Source organism: Neopsephotus bourkii, unplaced genomic scaffold (assembly GCF_033783945.1).
Source record: "Neopsephotus bourkii isolate Nb327-2 ecotype Australia unplaced genomic scaffold, CSIRO-AGI_Nbou_v1 NB_244, whole genome shotgun sequence".
NCBI lineage: Eukaryota > Metazoa > Chordata > Aves > Psittaciformes > Psittacidae > Neopsephotus > Neopsephotus bourkii.
Window position 1 is genome coordinate 2,088,466 of NW_026900754.1, and position 17,686 is coordinate 2,106,151.

The window sequence follows — 17,686 nt, forward strand, 5'->3', positions numbered from 1 at the left end:
TGTATTTTAACTTCCTGTATTAAGCACTGCCAACTCACTTCAGCATGAAAATGTTTTTAAGTCTACTTAGAACTGTCACACTCTAATAATATTACTATTATTAGATACAAATTAGTTCCATTAGTGTAACTTTTAAAGGTGCAAGCCTTGTCCAATTCTGCCTGCAGAGACAACCAGGCACTCATGAATCGGTAGGTCTTGCATTTGCTTAAGCAACTGATTTGCAGTGAAGTGTTACAGGAACTTTACAGAAACTTCAGCCTTAGGAAAGGTACTCTCTTGTCTAAAGAATTCATATGTTTGATTCAAGCAGTAGCAGCACTTTGGCTCCCAGTCCTTAATCTAACTGCTGCTTCTTGTTATTCTCCCAGTCACTATTTCACAGGTGATGAAACAGTTCAAATGAGTGGTGTTCAGAATACCAACATTTCTTGCTTCTGTGAAGACAAACACCTTCTGCTCCCCTCACGAGGGAGTCCCATGCTGGTTTCTGAGTTCTAGGAAAGAGTTTACCCAAAGCCTGAGCTATAACCCAATTCTCTCAAGGCTGTGCTGGCTCTACAGTCTCTAGTTGCCTTGCAGAAACTGACCCCTTAGGGAAACAGTGAATCTGACTGAGCTATTTAACAAGCACAAAGTCTTCACAGTTTCTCCTGGTGACAGCACTGGTTTAGGACCGTATCTGGTGAGATGCAAGAGAGGTTTCTCTTGATTTAGCTCCTTGTATTGAGAGATGCGCAGCCTCACCAACACTCCCCCGAAGCCAGGTAGGAAGGTGCTATTTTGGTTATGACAGATGGACTTGGAACTAACAATGTAAATGACAAATTCCCAAATTGTTCTTTATCAAATGGGTTTAAAAAAAAATAAAAATTAACATAAATCTTATATAGGAAAGGAAGGGTAAAAAGAATGGGTTTCATTTCTTTATATAGCCCTAAACTGCCACATTGTGATAAAAACTATGCACTCCAGAACCCTTATGGTTCACAATGCTATGGCTTGCTCATGAGGCCATACTGCACACAATTATCAGCCAAACTACATCAGTAAACTGTTCCTCATGGCACACTAACTTGCCTTCAGCATTTTTCTTCCAAGCTCTAGACTTCTGCTTAGATTTATTTACCCTGACACTGCTGTTTAGTTACTACTTCGTAAAGTTAGGTATTAGTAACGTCAGAAGAGCTGGAAACTTCACAAAGCAGTCATTTCTTTACAGAAGTCTGCAGAGTCTTGAATCATTTGTTGATGTTACTCAACAGAAACACAACACAGCATGGTGGTGCTTAAATCCTTACTTGCTTCACTGGGATTTTATCTGAACTAAGAAGGTGGCCAAAACACAATGTAAGCTTTTCAACATCTGAGCTAGGTTTTCTCTAACTGCTAATCTCAGCTGTCCTGAGTGTTAATCCCCTGCCACAATTAAACATGTTTTGTTTAATATAAATCAGAATAATCGCTTAGACTTTAAACACTGCAGAAGCAGGTACTAACAGATACTCTATGGTTATGCTTATGGCTTCTTTTTTCCATCAACAAAGTAATTGATCAGCTCTTCTGGAATTTGCTACAAGTATAACTACACAGCAGCCAGAAGATTTCCAATCTGAGTTCGGTAGAGACAAACTAGGTAAACACTTCGAGCAGCTCCTCCAGTCATTCCTGCTGAACAGTTGTGGGCTGTAGTTTTGCTAGAGGGTTTTAACTGCTGGGTTGCTGCCATTTCTGTAAATGGTGTATTTTTTTCTGAACAAGACACGTTCAACAAATGTTCATGGAGGGTTTCACAACTGCACCTTAGACACCATACTTTGAGCGATATTTCTGCATGTTTGTGATGTGGGTATTTCATTTTCATCTCTTTTGAAATTACCTTTCCCTTTTATGATGGAGTGTCTCTTAAGCCTGTATTCTCTAGCTAACTTATAAACGGAAATGGATTTATAATTGTGAATAAAAAGGAAAAATTACTATTTCATGTTCAGTTAAATCTGCTTATAAATTTTGTAGTGCAATGAGAATGAACTGTCACAATTGCTAAGAACCCCTTAAAAAAAATTTGATTTACAAGTACAGCATACCAAAACCTCATGTTGATGATACAGCCACCACACATAAAACACACAGACACAAAAAAAAAACAACCATGAAGCAAAATAACTCCATCTATAGATACTTCTATCCACATTCTGTGGTAAAACAGGGACACTGTCAGGGTATCATTTTCTCACTACTTCAAACAAATACATTTAACATGCTTACCAGAGAAGAGTAAAAGGAGAGTTCCAAATGCTTTGACAGCTAAATGAAACTCTGTTCAGATTCAGTGCTTTTCAGAAAGCTGTAAACAGTATTCAAGCCTCTAAAAGCTCTTGGGAGCTATTCAATCACTAGCACTAACTGGTTTTGTTTGATCCTTTATCCCCACAAACAAGACTGATGCAGGTAAGACTGAATTCAGTTTATATGTTTCCTATCAGAAAGGCCTTCTCATGCTCCTTCATCAGAAATAATATTTCCACTGCTTTCCCCTCCCACCCCCATAGCCACAACGTAAGAGTCTTTTTTACGGACAAAAATCTGCAGTGAGCCAAGTGCTGAATATCTGTTCCAGCTGTATTCTGTTAAATAAAAAACTGAACAATTCAGGAGTTCAGTCACAGTTTAAAGGAACAGACAATGCGTACAAGCTGTAGAATAGTGTATTTGAAATGTGCTTTTTCAGTATAGTCCATGTCAGTGCTAAGCTGTTACCTTAAAACAAAATGCTGCCATTATGTGTGTCTTTTCTTGCTGTTCAGCTAGGATATGCACACATCTCGGAGTTTTACACTGGGATTTTTCACAAGTGCCTGAAGAAGCTGGAGTGAGGTTTGGGCAAACACCATCTGCCAAATCTTACCAGAAAAGCTTCCCTCACTCTGTCCACAAAAAGGTGAAGATGCTTGAAAGCTCCTGGGAGGTCTAAAAGTCAGACTGGAACTGCTACTAGCCAAATGCTGCCCTAGAATACCTTGGATGAGAAGAGGGGCTAACAGGACAACCTACAGGTTATGCTAATCTTCTGCATGTTTGAATTAGACTCCTCAAGCTGAGCTCCTCAGAAACCTTAAGCGATTATACTCCTGCTGCTTCTTCTTGGAGCAACCAGAATGGAGAACCCTTACACCTTGGAAAGGTCCAATATGCAGGTCAGTGACCCCTGTTGGAAAGGAAACTCTGAACACAAATGCCTTTAGCCCGTTATCTAGTTCTATCTTGACACACACATTTTGAAATGCAGTCTCCTTGGAAACATAACATAATCAATCATGGTTAAACATTCACCACTAGTGGCTTCAACGTTGCTTCACTTCACACTAAGAGTAACTTCTAATCCTTTAAATGGCACAGAAAGAGATTTTTAAAGACAGTACCACATGGGATGTACCATCTTTTCAAGAAAATAAATGTCACTGCTGAAAAGGTTGATTATATTCCTTTAGAACGTGCAAGGAGGATTCTAAAATCACATTTATTTCAACCAACAAGAAGGAAAATAAGCTGTTTCATTATGACATTAACTTCCCCAAAAAAACCCACACTATTCAAGGGAAGTGATCAACTCATGACTGTGTAATATCCTGTATATGAGTAGTATCATTTCTTTATTAAAAGAGAAAAAGGAAATGAATTACAGTGGGATCTCTCTCAGAAAAAGGATTTAATTATTGCCTTTGACTTGACTTTTGACAGTAAGTTTTATTCCATCATACTGCCTACACACAGCAGCAGGATCACTGTCAACCTTGCATAAAACACGCATTTTTAGTTTAAGATGAGGCAAATAAATTGCCTCCCCACAACTAAAGGTGTCTTCTTGACACCTGCCTAAAACACTATCAAGCCACTGATCCTAACCAAAATATTCCTTTTGTTTTGATCCCTTTTTGCAAATCAGGGTAACCAGTTTAATGGTCATGGGAGTGTCTCAGGGCAAGTTGTAAAAAGGGAACTGAAAGTCCTACTGCATACTGGGAAAACAAGTGGTTAAAGTCAAGACTGAAGTACGTATTTAAAACGCTCCTCTGTATATGAAGATTAGGGCAATTCCTGAATTGCTCTCATCCCTAATGATTTTAACCTGTTGCTCTCAACTCTTCGAACAGGCTGGATATTTTTCAGACTAAACCTGTACCAGTCATTCCTCAATGCATCCCCCCTCAAACTCACCACACCTGTATGGAGTCCCCAAACTCCTTGCAAGGTCTGAGCACGAGTAAGTGCAGGGGTACCAGACAACATTAATTTACAGAACTGCATGTCTAAAATAAGGAGGAGAGAACTTAACATATTTCAATTACTTTTTATGAACCAGTTCTGCTTGAAAAAGTGGAATAGGAGAGTAAGCTGTAATCTTGAGGAAATGGTAAACTTGTTGCCTGATACTCACAGAATTGATTATCCCTTTGAGTGCCTGGAATCCTCCAGTGACAGGGAAGACTTGCTCTTTTGTGTCAGCAATTTTTTCAAGCTTTTGAGAGAAAACATGTTCAAACACGTGAATCATTTGGCAAACAAAATTTGTCCCACTGCTTTTCACCCTTAAAAATGTAAATGGATGTCTAAAACCAACTCCCATGCACTCTGCAAAGAGAAAGAAATTTTTGAGTTCCCTCAAAGCTAATTGACTTTTCTAAATGGGAGAACTTACTACAACCTACTGCAGCTAACAAAACCGTAGTGAGCCACCGTGTCAAACCACCACACTAAGGAAACCTTTTAGAGTTGTACATTGGCAGTGATTTTGTAACTTTCCAGAATTACCTTCCTTGTTTTCTCCATCTTCCATTAAAGAGCCTTTCTATGTGGCTTCTATAGTAAAGTCTTTTGTACACTTCTTCACTCAAGTCACTTTCACAAGAGTAGCTATAGCCTTCATTAGGACATTAGCAACTCTGGAAGAGCTTTCAATCAATGAAGGACATGGATCCTTCTTCCTTTTTCTCATCCCAAGGTTGCAGCTTGTCTGTAGCTACTCTGTTCATGCCACTTGTAGCTTAATCTAGTTGCCATCTTAATGAAAGGGGGTCTGTCGGCATCCTTTCCTGCTGGCAGCTACTAGTTAGCAAGGGTATTTCCGACAGGTCTTCTCAGCAACGAAAGCAACACCCACACATTCTATTTATGTCTAGGTACACATCCAAGTGTCTGCTTCCTCAGCCAGAGAAGACATTATACTGCCTAATGCAAGTAAAATTAATTTATTTATTACTTGATTTTGATATATACAACGTTGTGACATGGTACTGCCTAGTAATCTACATTAGCAATGCTCTTACCTGTTCTTGTACGAAATCAAGGACGCCAACACAGTAAACTCTAGCTCCCAGCTCTCTGGACTTCTTTGCCTTCCCCAAAATAGAACAGAGGAATAAGCAATTTTTCATTCAAGAGGCAACACCCAAATCTTCAGAATATAACATGTATTTTCACCTAGTGCTCACCTCTTTCTCTGCATGCAAGGGAATCAGACCATCTAGCTTGCCATCTGTCAGTGCAATGATGATACTAGAAAACCTTGAGGCTCCTTGCTTTGCAATTTGCATGTTGGCCTGAAAACAAAAAATATTTATCCTGCTGAAAATTACACCTAAGCTTTTAACCAAGACTCATCTTCTAAGTGAGTGCAGCATCTGAAACCACACTCAGCCTCATCTTCAAACCGATCTTGTGACAATCTTCTGCCCCTCTTTAACTCACTACTAACAAGGAAATCATTCATCAGTGTTTTCCAGTCAGCAGTGAGTCCATTTTCAAACTGCCAGGGTCACCGACTGATCAACGGCTGGAAACACTTGATTTTTTCAGGACAGATACTGTCTGAGTTGTGAAGCTCACCTCTCTTTAGATCCACTGTAAGGTTTCCTGTGCTGCTCCCCAGATTTCAAATGCCAGTCAGTAGCTTCCAGGACATAAAAAGAATGGCTTAAAACTAAGTTGTTTTGGTTTTTTTTACATGGCAACAACTTGTGTTTGTCTGTTTTTTCAGCCCCTACATCACAGGTACAAATTTGGCTTCATAAGCCAAAGGAAGAAACTAAGTTTTTATCAGTAACACTTAGATCCTCACCTTCAGGGCCTGAGTGGTTCAGCAAAATCACAAAGCATCCTTTAACTGTACATTCTCAATAAAATACGAGCAGTTGGGAACTCCACAATTAATATAGTCTAAAAGTAAGACTGTTTGTCTTGAAAATGCTTATCTGTGCAGTCAACTCTCCATAAGTACATGTTCTAGAAAGCTCTTTAAGGCTCAGAGCCCTACAAAGCTGTCTGTGACTATTTACCATGTAATTGGTATGCTGTGTTAGCTGTCAAATTCACGACAAAGAACTGCTCTCTACTGGGAAGGATCAAGTCAAGGAAATTCCATATGGCCATTTTCTATGATGGCTAATCTCCTGCATGGGATTTGCATAGTATCCGAGTAATCCTGGGACCACATAGGAAACCAAAAAGATTTGAGTGTAACAGACTGAGGCATGCAATCAATCCATTTATGCTACAGGTTATGGCTGCTGTTATCCAAAAGGTAAGAACATGGGATATTCTGATTGCAAGAAGATGAGTAAAACCTACCTGTTTTAAACCTTCATGTATGTATGTGTCACCTGCTGGTTCTACCTCCTCCAAATCCTTAAGACCTTTCTTGATTCTCTCCCTGAAAACAAAAAGGTAGGAGACTGTTAGCATGATCTAAAGGTTAGTTTATCGATGTGAAGATCAGCCTTTGTCATAGAGGAGATGTGAAATTCAATTCTGCAAAATATAGCATTTAGCTGAAATACCATGTGGAGGCAGATTTTGTATTCACAACGGAAGCAGCACTGTGGTAACAGATATTTTAGACCTAACTAACACAATATGGCTCAGCGAGTCAAAGAGCTAGAATCAAGTAAAATTGATTCAGAGTAGGTATTGCCAAGAAGTGGCAAAGCCTAAGCGTTAAATAACCCAGTGGAAATGCTGTTGTATTAAGTCTACTTTGCTCAATTAAACCAACTTCACTTCCAATCACACTGCAATTAAAAAAGAAATCCCCTAAAACAGCAGTTCTGTTTCTAGAGAAATCTTCTGGGTCAATATGAAGGTATTTAATGGAGTAGTACAGAATTGCAGTAATTACAGTCTAACAAAATAAGTATCAACAGGCAGATGCAGTATTTGCAAGACCCCTCTTGTATCCAAGGAAGGGACTAGGATTACAAAGGGAGGGGTTTCAACATTTTTGGCTGTTTCTGTGTGACCTCTGACAAGACATCACACTTACACAGGTCACTTATATTTAAGGTAAGGTTGTGGAGTGACCTCTCACAGGCCTAAAAAAAATCTATCTTGGACTGCAAGCCTCTCACTGAACTATGATGTTAAGACTGGAGAAGCTGGAACGAAGCACAAAAGGAATTCTTTCAAGTGAAATCAACATGCGAAGGGAGAGAAAGGCAGAGAGACTTTACTGAACAATCAAATCTGCAAGCTCTCATGCAAGCAGATTTCCACGGAAGCCCATGGCAAGTTGTGCTAGTAAAGGACAAGTAAAAACAAAGTAGGGACAAAAACTGGGCCAGAATATATAGAACACTGTAACAAACATAGGCGACTAAGAGAAAACCAGCAGGGTTGAGGAAAAGGAGGGGAAAATACGTTGTAGGATGCGTGAAAGCTTTCCTTAGGGCATACAAAATGAGAAAGAATGCATATGCCTCTCGGCCTGAATGCCACCCACTAGTCATTTGTTCCACTGATAAGCTTCCTCTATGTTTAGAAGCTCTGTTTCAAAGTACGATCCATAGCTGTAATGAGCTCCCAATCACAGGATCAACCAATACAATGGGGGGGAAGAGAGAAATATTGTGTTGAATATATGGAAGGGAAGAAGTTATGTAAGATAATACAATCTGCTTGATCCAAATATTTTACATTCAGCATCTATAGAAACAACTTGAAACTGATTATGTATGAACGCAGATTATGAACCACATACTTAGTGCTTGCCAGAAATGAGTGGCAGCACATCACAGGCGTTAAGTTTTCTGCTGCCAAGAAACAAGCAGCAACTGAAGTCCCAGTTTTCTGAAACAGATTTCATTTTGCAAAAATAGCTTTTGTACAATCAGTTCAGTTTTATTTATCTAAAATGTCTTGCGACCCGGTCACACAGAAATCTCTGGTGTTTCCAAGTCTCTGCCTACAGGGGGTTCCAGGAAAATCTTTGGCAGCATTAACATTTTTTAGCTGCATTTAATCAGTCACTAACTCTTTCCTTTGGGGCTGGATAAGCCCAGCCAGATGCGACCAAGCTCCAAGCTGGTCAAGTACAAGCGAGTCCTGGTCAGGATGTCACACCACCAGTGTGGGTGTGTGACTTAGGTCCCCAGCAAACAAGCCCTATCAGACAGCAAGAGAGGCTGGTTCAATCACGTTGAAGCTCACGCCCAGCCAATTTGGAAGGGGGGCACATGAGGTCGTGCCTCTCTAAATCATTTTGATAATGGGACTCTTTAATCAACCACCTATAGCACTTTGAAGCCCCTGTTCCTGCTCTTCAGTACTCTCAAAACTCTCCTTTCTCCTGTTTCTGTAATAATTTTTTGTAGACACAAAAATCCACAGAGAAGGTATGTTTTCCCTTGAAATAACAGAGCCATGACCTCAGTCTGGGTGTCTGGATGCAATACAGTTTAGTAATAGTGATACAGGCTGAAGGACCACTGGCTTCATGGTTTAAGTCAGACAAAGGAAGTAGGTGGAAAAAGCAAAACAAAATCAGCAACTCACAGCCTGTCTGTGTTTGGGCTGAAGGAGTACAAATTTAATATCTCTTCCCCACTCAGCATATGTGCTGCATCTCTGCTTTTCAGAAAAGGCACATCTAATTTTTAATAACTACCCTGTTTGTTCCCTCTTTTATAGAACTTTCTAGCTACTTCAGATAATTCTTCCAGCAGCAGCCAGCCAAACACAGCGACAGCTACAAGCTCTCTGTCATTTTGGTCTGTGGTTTCTTTTTGGCTAGTCCATCAGCAGGGGCTGCAGGAGTAATCCCAGCCTGGCTGAGGTCAGGAGGGGTTCTGGTGGCAGCTCTAGCACCACCCACTGCTCTCATCTGTCTGGGGAACTCTGCTGTGCTCTACCTTGCTGCACCACAGCTGCAGAGGCCATGTCTGCTGTGAGGGAGGCTGTGCCAGCCCTGCTCAGGCCAAAGTCTACAATGAGCTTGTCTTATATCTTCAGTGCCTCCTCAAGGCAGGGCACTGTGGAACTAAATTTAGAGCTGAAAACAGATCATTTAGTAAAGAGTCATAACAAAGCAGCCCAGCTCTGCAAATGACTGGAGAATTCGATTTAACACCAATTAAACCATTGCAATTAAACATGCTCCTTACCTGAGCATGCTCCACAATTCAGATTTGCCTTCGGGTCTAAATGTAACCATTTGCCTTTCCAAGTTTGAATTAACACCAAGGAAACTATCCAGCAGTTTACAGGAGAGGTTTCTCCGCATAAATTCAGTCAGGCTGCAAGCTCTTATTTGAGCAACTCAACAGGTACTGTTTTCATCATTGTTTAGTGTTATATTTCGCTTCAACTAAGTTTAATTGACACAATCCCAAAACCAGTGTTGTCAGCAGCCAAGTGGTCAGACTACTGATGTTGGTAAGGCATTGCCTTGTCTCCTTGTGTAGAAAGGGCCACAGCCAGCACTTGCTGGCAGTGGAAGATAGGTAATAAATACTTCTTTCTACTACAGCAGGACGTAGATCCCACTCCATTTAAGAGGACTGGAGACCAGGTACACAGCAGAAGCCACCTTAGTTTCTCAGTGGCATGATACTGTCTTTGAGAGCAAGAACACTTAACAAAAACAGACAATCATTTGCCTTAAAGGAAATATTATGCAGCTTCAGTGTGTAAAAAGCAAGTCTTATACTTGCTAGAAAGCAAAGCATCCTGGAGGACTGATTCTTAAAAAAAAAAAATAAATAATCCTTTGTGCTTGTACATTAGTGCTGCAGAGGTTAGAACCACCTCCAGTTGTTGCATAGGCCTTGGGTCATGCTGATTTAGCTGGGTAAAGGTTTAGCCTTGTATGGAACACTGAGTCTCCACCAGTATCTATGCAGCTTTAAGTAGTGGTGTTCTTAGCTCTTCTGGATGGGGAACAGTGTCTTGTATTTCATTTCCATGTTGCATTCTACCTATTGAAGTGCTGGAATCTTGACTCATTATTCATTGTGCTGAGAGTATAAGCACTAGCAGGGAAACTGTGATTCCCATGAGCACATATTTATTGTCAGGAATGAGGCTGTGTGCCTGCGAGGCAACACACTTCATCTCTAACAAAGGCAAACAAAACAAGTACTTGGGTTTTGCTGCTAAGTATCACAACAGGAAACCACACAAAGTTGTTAGTGAAATAAATCAGGAGGGGGTGTTCTTTATCAGAAAGAGGGATGGTTACATCCCTGACCAACACAGCTGTTGCACTGGTGAAAGTAAACCCTGCACACTGGCATCCTCAGATTCAGAATTTGGAAGAGGCTCCTGCTTTCTGCATCTCTCAAATACTACACAGGGCTTAGTACCATTATAACAAATATTCTGCTTCAAACTTCAGGCCTCCTGCATGGGCTCCAGATGGAAAACACATTAAGTGGCTGACTTTGTTCTACTTCATACGCTTAGCAGAACATGCGCTCTGCAGATGGCTCTGTTTTGGCAAGTTTCTTGAACTGAAGCGTAGGGTTAGCTCATGTGACCGAGGCTCAAATACATGTCTTGCTAGATTGCATGTGTCTGTACAATAGAGGAACAGTCATCTCTAACCAGACTACAGATAAGCACAGCAAGATACTCAAGTGTCCTATTTTTCCACCCTCATTAATATGATCTTCCTTTAGCTCCAACAGGAGTTTCACTGAAGCAGAGTCAGCAAGGCTACTCCTGGCCGGGGATATCAGTGAAATGCTGCAGAAGTGGATTTACAGACACCTGAATTCTGATGAACACAGACCTCATTGTGCCATCTGGATGACATTTGTAAGAGTATCCACTTTTCCAAACAACTTGCTTTTCAGAACTAGTAGCAAAACTGAGCCCCAAATATGAATGCTCTTATCTTTGTTTAGCACTTAGTTTACAGCTTACAGCTGAACTTCACAGGGGAAACATGTATCTCTAAAATAGAATATAACCATTGTGAGAAGTGTTGTCCATCTGGATGTTGGAGGTTTTTTTTCTATGTATTTATTATAGCATTGTGTGTACTGTGGTTATCAGTGACTTCTGTTTCCAGAGTTATTCACACAGCACTGTTCACAGTCACAACATATTTGGTAATCTGAGGGCTTCGGCTCTATGGTGTGGGTTTCTTTATGTCCACAGCTTTACTGTGCAGTAAAAACCAGCAAGAGCTTTGTGCAAACAACCAGAAGCCTAAGGCTTTCAAAACAAGAGTTCCCTACTTTGAACTAATTGCTGGGAATGAATTGTGGTTTCCTGACTCCTGCAAATTAGCAAGTAGTCAAGGGGAAAAACATCCCTGCAAGTCCAAAATGCACATAAAAACCCCTAAGCCATAGTATCCTATAATCACACATATACACACCCATCCCCAAAACTGCACTGTACTTTGCATCCTCATCTTCTGTTTGGAACAATGGGAGTTAGACATTCTAAGTAATTTTCCTGTTAAGTTCTTTAATATTTAAAAGGACAGCTGTTCCTACCGTATCCATTCTTACCTACATATGTATGTTCACAGTTGCTAATGTTTCGTTCTTTATTCTCCTTATAATTCCTCCTTAACAGTAAGGGCAGTAATTTCCTTTCCATACCACACTCACAAAAGCATTGGCAAACTTTGTATTAAAGAAAAGTCCCACAAAGGAATCCACTAGAGCTGAAGATGGTTCTCCCTATGCTTTAAAAAAGGCTTCTGATAAAAACATGTTTCTGTCAATAGCTTCAAGTGTGCCACAGACACGCAATGAAAAAAGCACTTGTGTTTCTGTGGCTGGGCTCCAGAGTTCTGCCCATGCATTTCAAGCAGTCTGTGTGCTATCTGTGTTGACTCTTCGGTCCTGATAGGGAGTAGGACTCTGACTCAGATTAAAGGCCTAATGAAATGGAGAGAAAGGATTTCACTGACTTCAGCAGTCCTCAGAACAGGCTTAGTGTCCTCTCCTGACCTCTCTCAAGCCATCTAGGAAATGGCTTATGATCTTGTCAGTATCCAAGCCCACATGGGGGGAAGTGAACACTTGGCTTTTCCTAAATCAGACAACTTTTTTAAATGTTAAAACAGGAAGGGGTTAGAATTGGAGTTTTAGACATCCTATTTCACTTCTGTAGCCTGAGGCATTTGTCTGTTCCCAAAGATGGGTCTCTTCAGTAAGTCTTGTACTAGCTATTGCGTATCATTCGTTAAAAACTAAATACCTACCTTATATGAGACTTCGGGAAACATTAATTTACCATTGCATGCTTAACCTAGACACAAAAAAATGCTGAATACCTATATAGAGATGGGGCTTTATGAAAGTAAAAGCAAGAATAATTTCTCCTGCTGTGCCAAGGAAGATGGGGAGTCATACAGAGATGAAAGCACTACTTGCAGTTGTACTGCAAAGCAGTGGCAGAGTTCATATCAAGAGTGTATTTCCTGTCGTTCTTCTCTTTCCTTTACTACTAAGCTATCCATTGCTTTGTTCACAAAATTAAATCCAGCTCTGCACAAAGGCTTTGTGGCTGGCCACCAGTTAAAGATATCAGTTATTGTTCAGTATCTTCTACTGTTCCTCTGATTTCATGAGAGTTCTTGGGGGGGAGAAGAGAGAGGAAGACTTAAAAAAGCAGTGCACTGACCTGTCTCCAGTTAATGGCATAATGACGTGTGCCTGGGTGGAAAACACGATGAACGATAATCTCATCTTGGGGCTTTTAAAAAAGGTGAAGAGAAAAAAAAGAGAAATACATTTTAGGAAAACAAAAAGAAATGTACAGATGCATCACATTTCATTCACTTATTCATGCTTTATTAGTATTATCTTTATCCTCCAACTTCTAAAGAACATACTTTTGAACTGCAAACCCAAAGGGAGAGAGGAATTAAAGGATTTCTGCCTCTACCCCTCACCCAGATGCTTTGACAATGAAGTAGCAGAGTTGTTATTCCTTCTTGCCTGACTTCAGTTGTGACATTTGGACCATCTTCCTTAAAAGTATCAGAAGAAAAGTCACTATAAAAAGCAAAACAGTATGAAATGATTTTATTAAGGAATTCAACCTTTTTTTGAAGAAGCCCACCTGTCTCTTCCAGTGAGATGACAAGGAGTCAGATCCATCTATCAATGGAAAATGCCTAAGAACTGATACTCTAGAAGCCCAAGACAGTAACTTTCCTAAGGTAAGATATAACAACATCTCTACCACACGCTTTTAAATTTTATTCATGACTATTCATGACTATATTATGAATTATATCAATGTTGTAACTTAAAACTATTGACATCATGGAAATATTAGTACTGGGCATGTCTGCACAGAACTGCACATGTCTTGGATTTAAGATCCAGCCTTGCAGTCTATCTGTTAAAGCTCTGAATACAAGCCTCTGATATGCTCTAAATTAAATGATAATGTAAATTGGTAATGGTATTATCAATCATCTTAGTTGCTGCAAGCCATTGACAAACAAAATCCAGTCTCTGGCAATTGCATCACTGCCTAGTCCAAGTAACATAAGACTTCCCTACCTCTCTCTTATGCAACTCTCCCTGAGTAATAATCTCAAAGTTACCATTTAGCTAATCTGTCTTTAGCAGCAACCACTAAACAGTCCTCTTCAGAAGACATCCAATTTTTGTCCCCTTCTCCAAGCACTCAGACACTGTGAGAATAGAGGATAATCCTGTAAACACACCCGTTAGACCCAAGAGCGCTGCCAAACGCAGGCCTTTCAGAACCCAGGTGACAGACATGCAGTGCTATTACTGCAACCATGTTACAGACAAGTTGAACTGCAGAGCAGATGCGCTGCCATAAATTCTTCAGGTGAGGACTCAAGGCAACTGCTACCAGTTGGCTCTTGGCCACCTTCTCACAACTCCTCTTTTCAATTTAAGAAAGGGCAAGGTCAAATAACACCATGCCCAAATCTAGTATACTAAGGCCTGAAGGCAGGACAAAGCCTCTTCAGCCTCCAGCAGCACTCCAGCCCCATGAGGGAAACACTGGGGGAGATGGACAGTTCAGGCTCCCACAAGAGCCCAGCCACCACTGTGCTGTGAAGGGGCTGTGCCCATAAGGTTGAGAGCTCAGCATCCCCCTGCAAAGCGAGATGGTGGTAGGTTGGACTGTCTGGCTCTCTGATCCTCCTCTGGTGTGACAAGCCAGCTAAGTTAACTTGCCAACTCAACAGCTTTATTTCAGGTAATGACCCCAGACCACCACGCAACAACTGGGGCAAAAGAGAGCATCAACTGGCTATAAAAGACAATGAACTTAAAAATTTACACTTAACAAGTTTTCTGTGGGGATTCCAGCATCCTCATGCTCTTTTTTATTATTATTATGATAGAACTTACAAAATACTTTTCAAAACCTTGAGTAACCCACTTAGTTTACAGAAGATTTGCTTTTTATAAGATGAATGTAAGCAATATATAATTATGCAAGCCTAACTGTATCTCTTTGTTAGCAAACCAAGATAATAACTGCCAACTGCACTTCATTTTCCTTAGCAAAACCTACCACAGAGTCTATGTTTCTGGGGGGCTTCCTTTGTTTTATTTGGGTATTTTGGGGGGGAGGGAGTGTTCAAAGCAAAATGCTGCATCACAGTACTCGTCAGCTGTTTTTACAGAGTGCAGTTGGCCAGTATTCACAACAGCAAGACAACACTGCTACTGGGTTACAAAGTTGGTTACATATACATACAACAAATATTTGGTTATCATGGCATAAACATCCTGTATTTGGAGCTTGAATGATACTCACTTTTGACCAGCACCATATATTTACCTATATAAAAATGCATGGAAAAAGTTTTAAAAAAAAACAACACAATACATCTGAGAGTAATGTTAGAGATTAAGTATTTAAAGATGCCTATTTACCACCTTTATACTGAGCTCCAAACATGAGAAAATGAAGTAAAAGTTCCCATTATTTTGGGCAATTTGGGTGCTAGAAGCCAAAATCTTAGGATGTTTGTGAGAGAGTACAAAACCAAGGGGGCCTTCCCAACATATGCCTGTACTACAAATGTCACAAGTAACAAAACGCACCTCACAAATCTTTCTGTCAGCTGATTTACGAAATCAAATATTTCATGCCAGTTCCGTGCTACGCTCCCAGACCTGAAAACAAAAAGCACGTTAGTAAGGCCTTGTTCAAGGAAACCAGGAAAGGAAGGGAGACGATTTCAGCGAGAGATTACACCATAAGGGGCTATTTGCTTTTGTGATTATTTCTAGTTGCCACAAACCCCGGCTCCCAAGTACGTGAGCACCACACTCGCGTGTTTCCATCGCTGTTTGTCTTGCAAAACGTGTACATTAAGAACTGAAAGCCTCAGGAGCCGCGTGAGGCCCATCAGCACCGCTTCTGTGGCCAGCCGGGCTCCCCGCGCTGTTGGCGGTCCGCTATGCGCGAACTTCACCACAAGAACACGGTAACACAACAGCTGCGGAGGGGGAAGGGTGGCAGATGCGGCCTGACTCAAAAATCACACATCCACCCGCGTACTTTCGGACAGAAAACATGATCTCCTTGCTGCGAGCTTCACCATCTCCTCGGGCGTCGGGTGGTTACCTCAGACACACACACACACACACACCACCGACAAGACAAACTTTCTGCGTGACTCAGCCGCCCCGTTCCCCGTTAGTTATGCCGTGGCGGCCGTTAGGTCGTTTTTACGGCCGGCACGGGACATGCCCCCCCTCCCTCTCCCCAAAGAGCCCGCGCTTTCCCCCTCAGCGTCGCGCCGCCCGAACAAAAGCGATGGCGGCGGCGCCCGCAACCCCAACCCCATCCCCGCGAGCGCCCCGTACTTGTCCAGCACGAAGTACATGTCGAACGCGCCGTGGCACGACGGACCCTCCGGCGCTGGAGAGGCGGCGGCGGGCACCGACGCCATCAGCAGCACCGGCAGCAGCAGTAACGGCGAGAGGCGCCCCCGGGGCGCGGGCCCTGCCATGGAGTCTCGGGAACGCGGCGGCCGTCGCTGCCGTCCTGCCTCTGAGAGGGCGCGGGCCGTGCTAAAGCTGCAGCCCCTCACCCTCCGCCGTGGCTTGCCCGGCGCGGCCCTCTCTGATCGCCAGCGGCGGCGTTCGGGGCGGGGGCCGGGCCCGGGCGGGTTCGGACCGCCTCCCGCGTCCCTCACCCGCCCCAGCGGCGTGGCGGCGGCCACTCGCGACTTGGGCAATGGCGGCCCTGCAGCCTTCCCCTCGAAACTACCTCCCCGGCAGGCGGCGGCCGCGCCTGACCCGGATTCACGGCGCCAGCCCTCCGCCCGGGCGCGGGGCTGCGGCGAGGTCCCGGTAGCCGGTGTCAGTACGGGGGAACGGGTGAAGCCCACCGTGAGGCGGTCAGCGGGGGAGCAGGAAGGCCCCGGCATAGCCCTTGGCAGAATTGATGGGGACATTGTGGGAGTATGTCGTTCCACCGTAACAAAACCGGTGGCATTATGAGCTTTTCGTTCTCTGGGGGAGCAGGCAGCTTCAGCCCTACCCCCCTCTAAACACCTCACCAGCATCCGGTTCTCAACCTGCCTGCTCAGCCAGTCACCCACCCCTCCAAAGAAATGCAACTAGCAACCTCATGGGATCATAGAACGGCTTGGGTTGGAAGGGACCCTAAAGCTTACAGCAGGTCCAACCCCCTGCCACAGGCAGCAACACCTTCCACTAGACCAAGTTGCTATAAGCCCCATCCAGCTTTGCCTTGAGCACTGTCAGGGATAGAATCCTTTAATTTCTTATTAATCGTAGAATCATAGCATGGTTTTAGTTGGAAGACCTTAAGATCATCTAGTGCCAAACCCCTGCCATGGGCAGGGACAATCTGAGTGTTCTTTGCCAGAGATGCTGCATATAAAACAGGTTTCTCAACCAGCAGCCAGCTGAAGGCTGTTGCAACCCCTAGTACACCCATATACATTGGCCATGTCCTCTGTGTCAGAAACTGGCTACGATAGCTCCAAACTGGTGCTCTGGGACAGTGCACGTGGTAACCACCAATTTACAATAGGCTTCACAAAACTAAATATAGAGCAGACATTTGGTTTGAGGCACAGGCTGGATTCTTCAAAGCAAACATGAGGTGCTGTGGAAAGCATTGCTTTGTGCTGCAAGAATATGCTTCAGAGTTTTCCATCTGTGGTTTCAGGTTTTAACATGCTTAATAATCTTAAAATATTATCTGAAGGCTAAAAAGATGTGTGGATTTTCTTAGAAGGAAAATGCCAGTCATATGGTATGCTTCATACACCAAAATTATCCCCTAAGTTATTAATAAATGTCTAGCCTCTATGTATTTGTTTCCTTTCTAGAGTTCTCTTCATAAGCACAATGTGACAAGCAGTTACGAGGATTTGAGATGAAATCAGTTATTCTGGTTTTCCCCATTTGTG

General features: G+C 42.5%; 1 protein-coding gene across 2 annotated transcripts in view; it reads right to left on the reverse strand.

Moving 5' to 3' along the window:
* Window positions 1-16,417, reverse strand: part of ANTXR2 (ANTXR cell adhesion molecule 2) — a 102,769-nt gene extending 86,352 nt beyond the window's left edge. Inside the window, exons 1-7 of one of the 2 annotated variants that reach the window (XM_061345866.1) lie at window positions 16,107-16,417; window positions 15,339-15,410; window positions 12,916-12,987; window positions 6,628-6,709; window positions 5,493-5,600; window positions 5,328-5,396; window positions 4,439-4,519 (exon numbers count right to left, since the gene is read on the reverse strand). In XM_061345866.1, coding sequence (XP_061201850.1) covers window positions 4,439-4,519; window positions 5,328-5,396; window positions 5,493-5,600; window positions 6,628-6,709; window positions 12,916-12,987; window positions 15,339-15,410; window positions 16,107-16,252 — 630 coding nt within the window. In that variant the 5' untranslated portion in view covers window positions 16,253-16,417. Of the gene's footprint in view, window positions 1-4,438; window positions 4,520-5,327; window positions 5,397-5,492; window positions 5,601-6,627; window positions 6,710-12,915; window positions 12,988-15,338; window positions 15,411-15,607; window positions 15,865-16,106 lie in introns of those variants that run through there. The other variant, XM_061345867.1, reaches the window with a different exon arrangement.
* Between the last annotated feature and the right edge of the window lie 1,269 nt (window positions 16,418-17,686).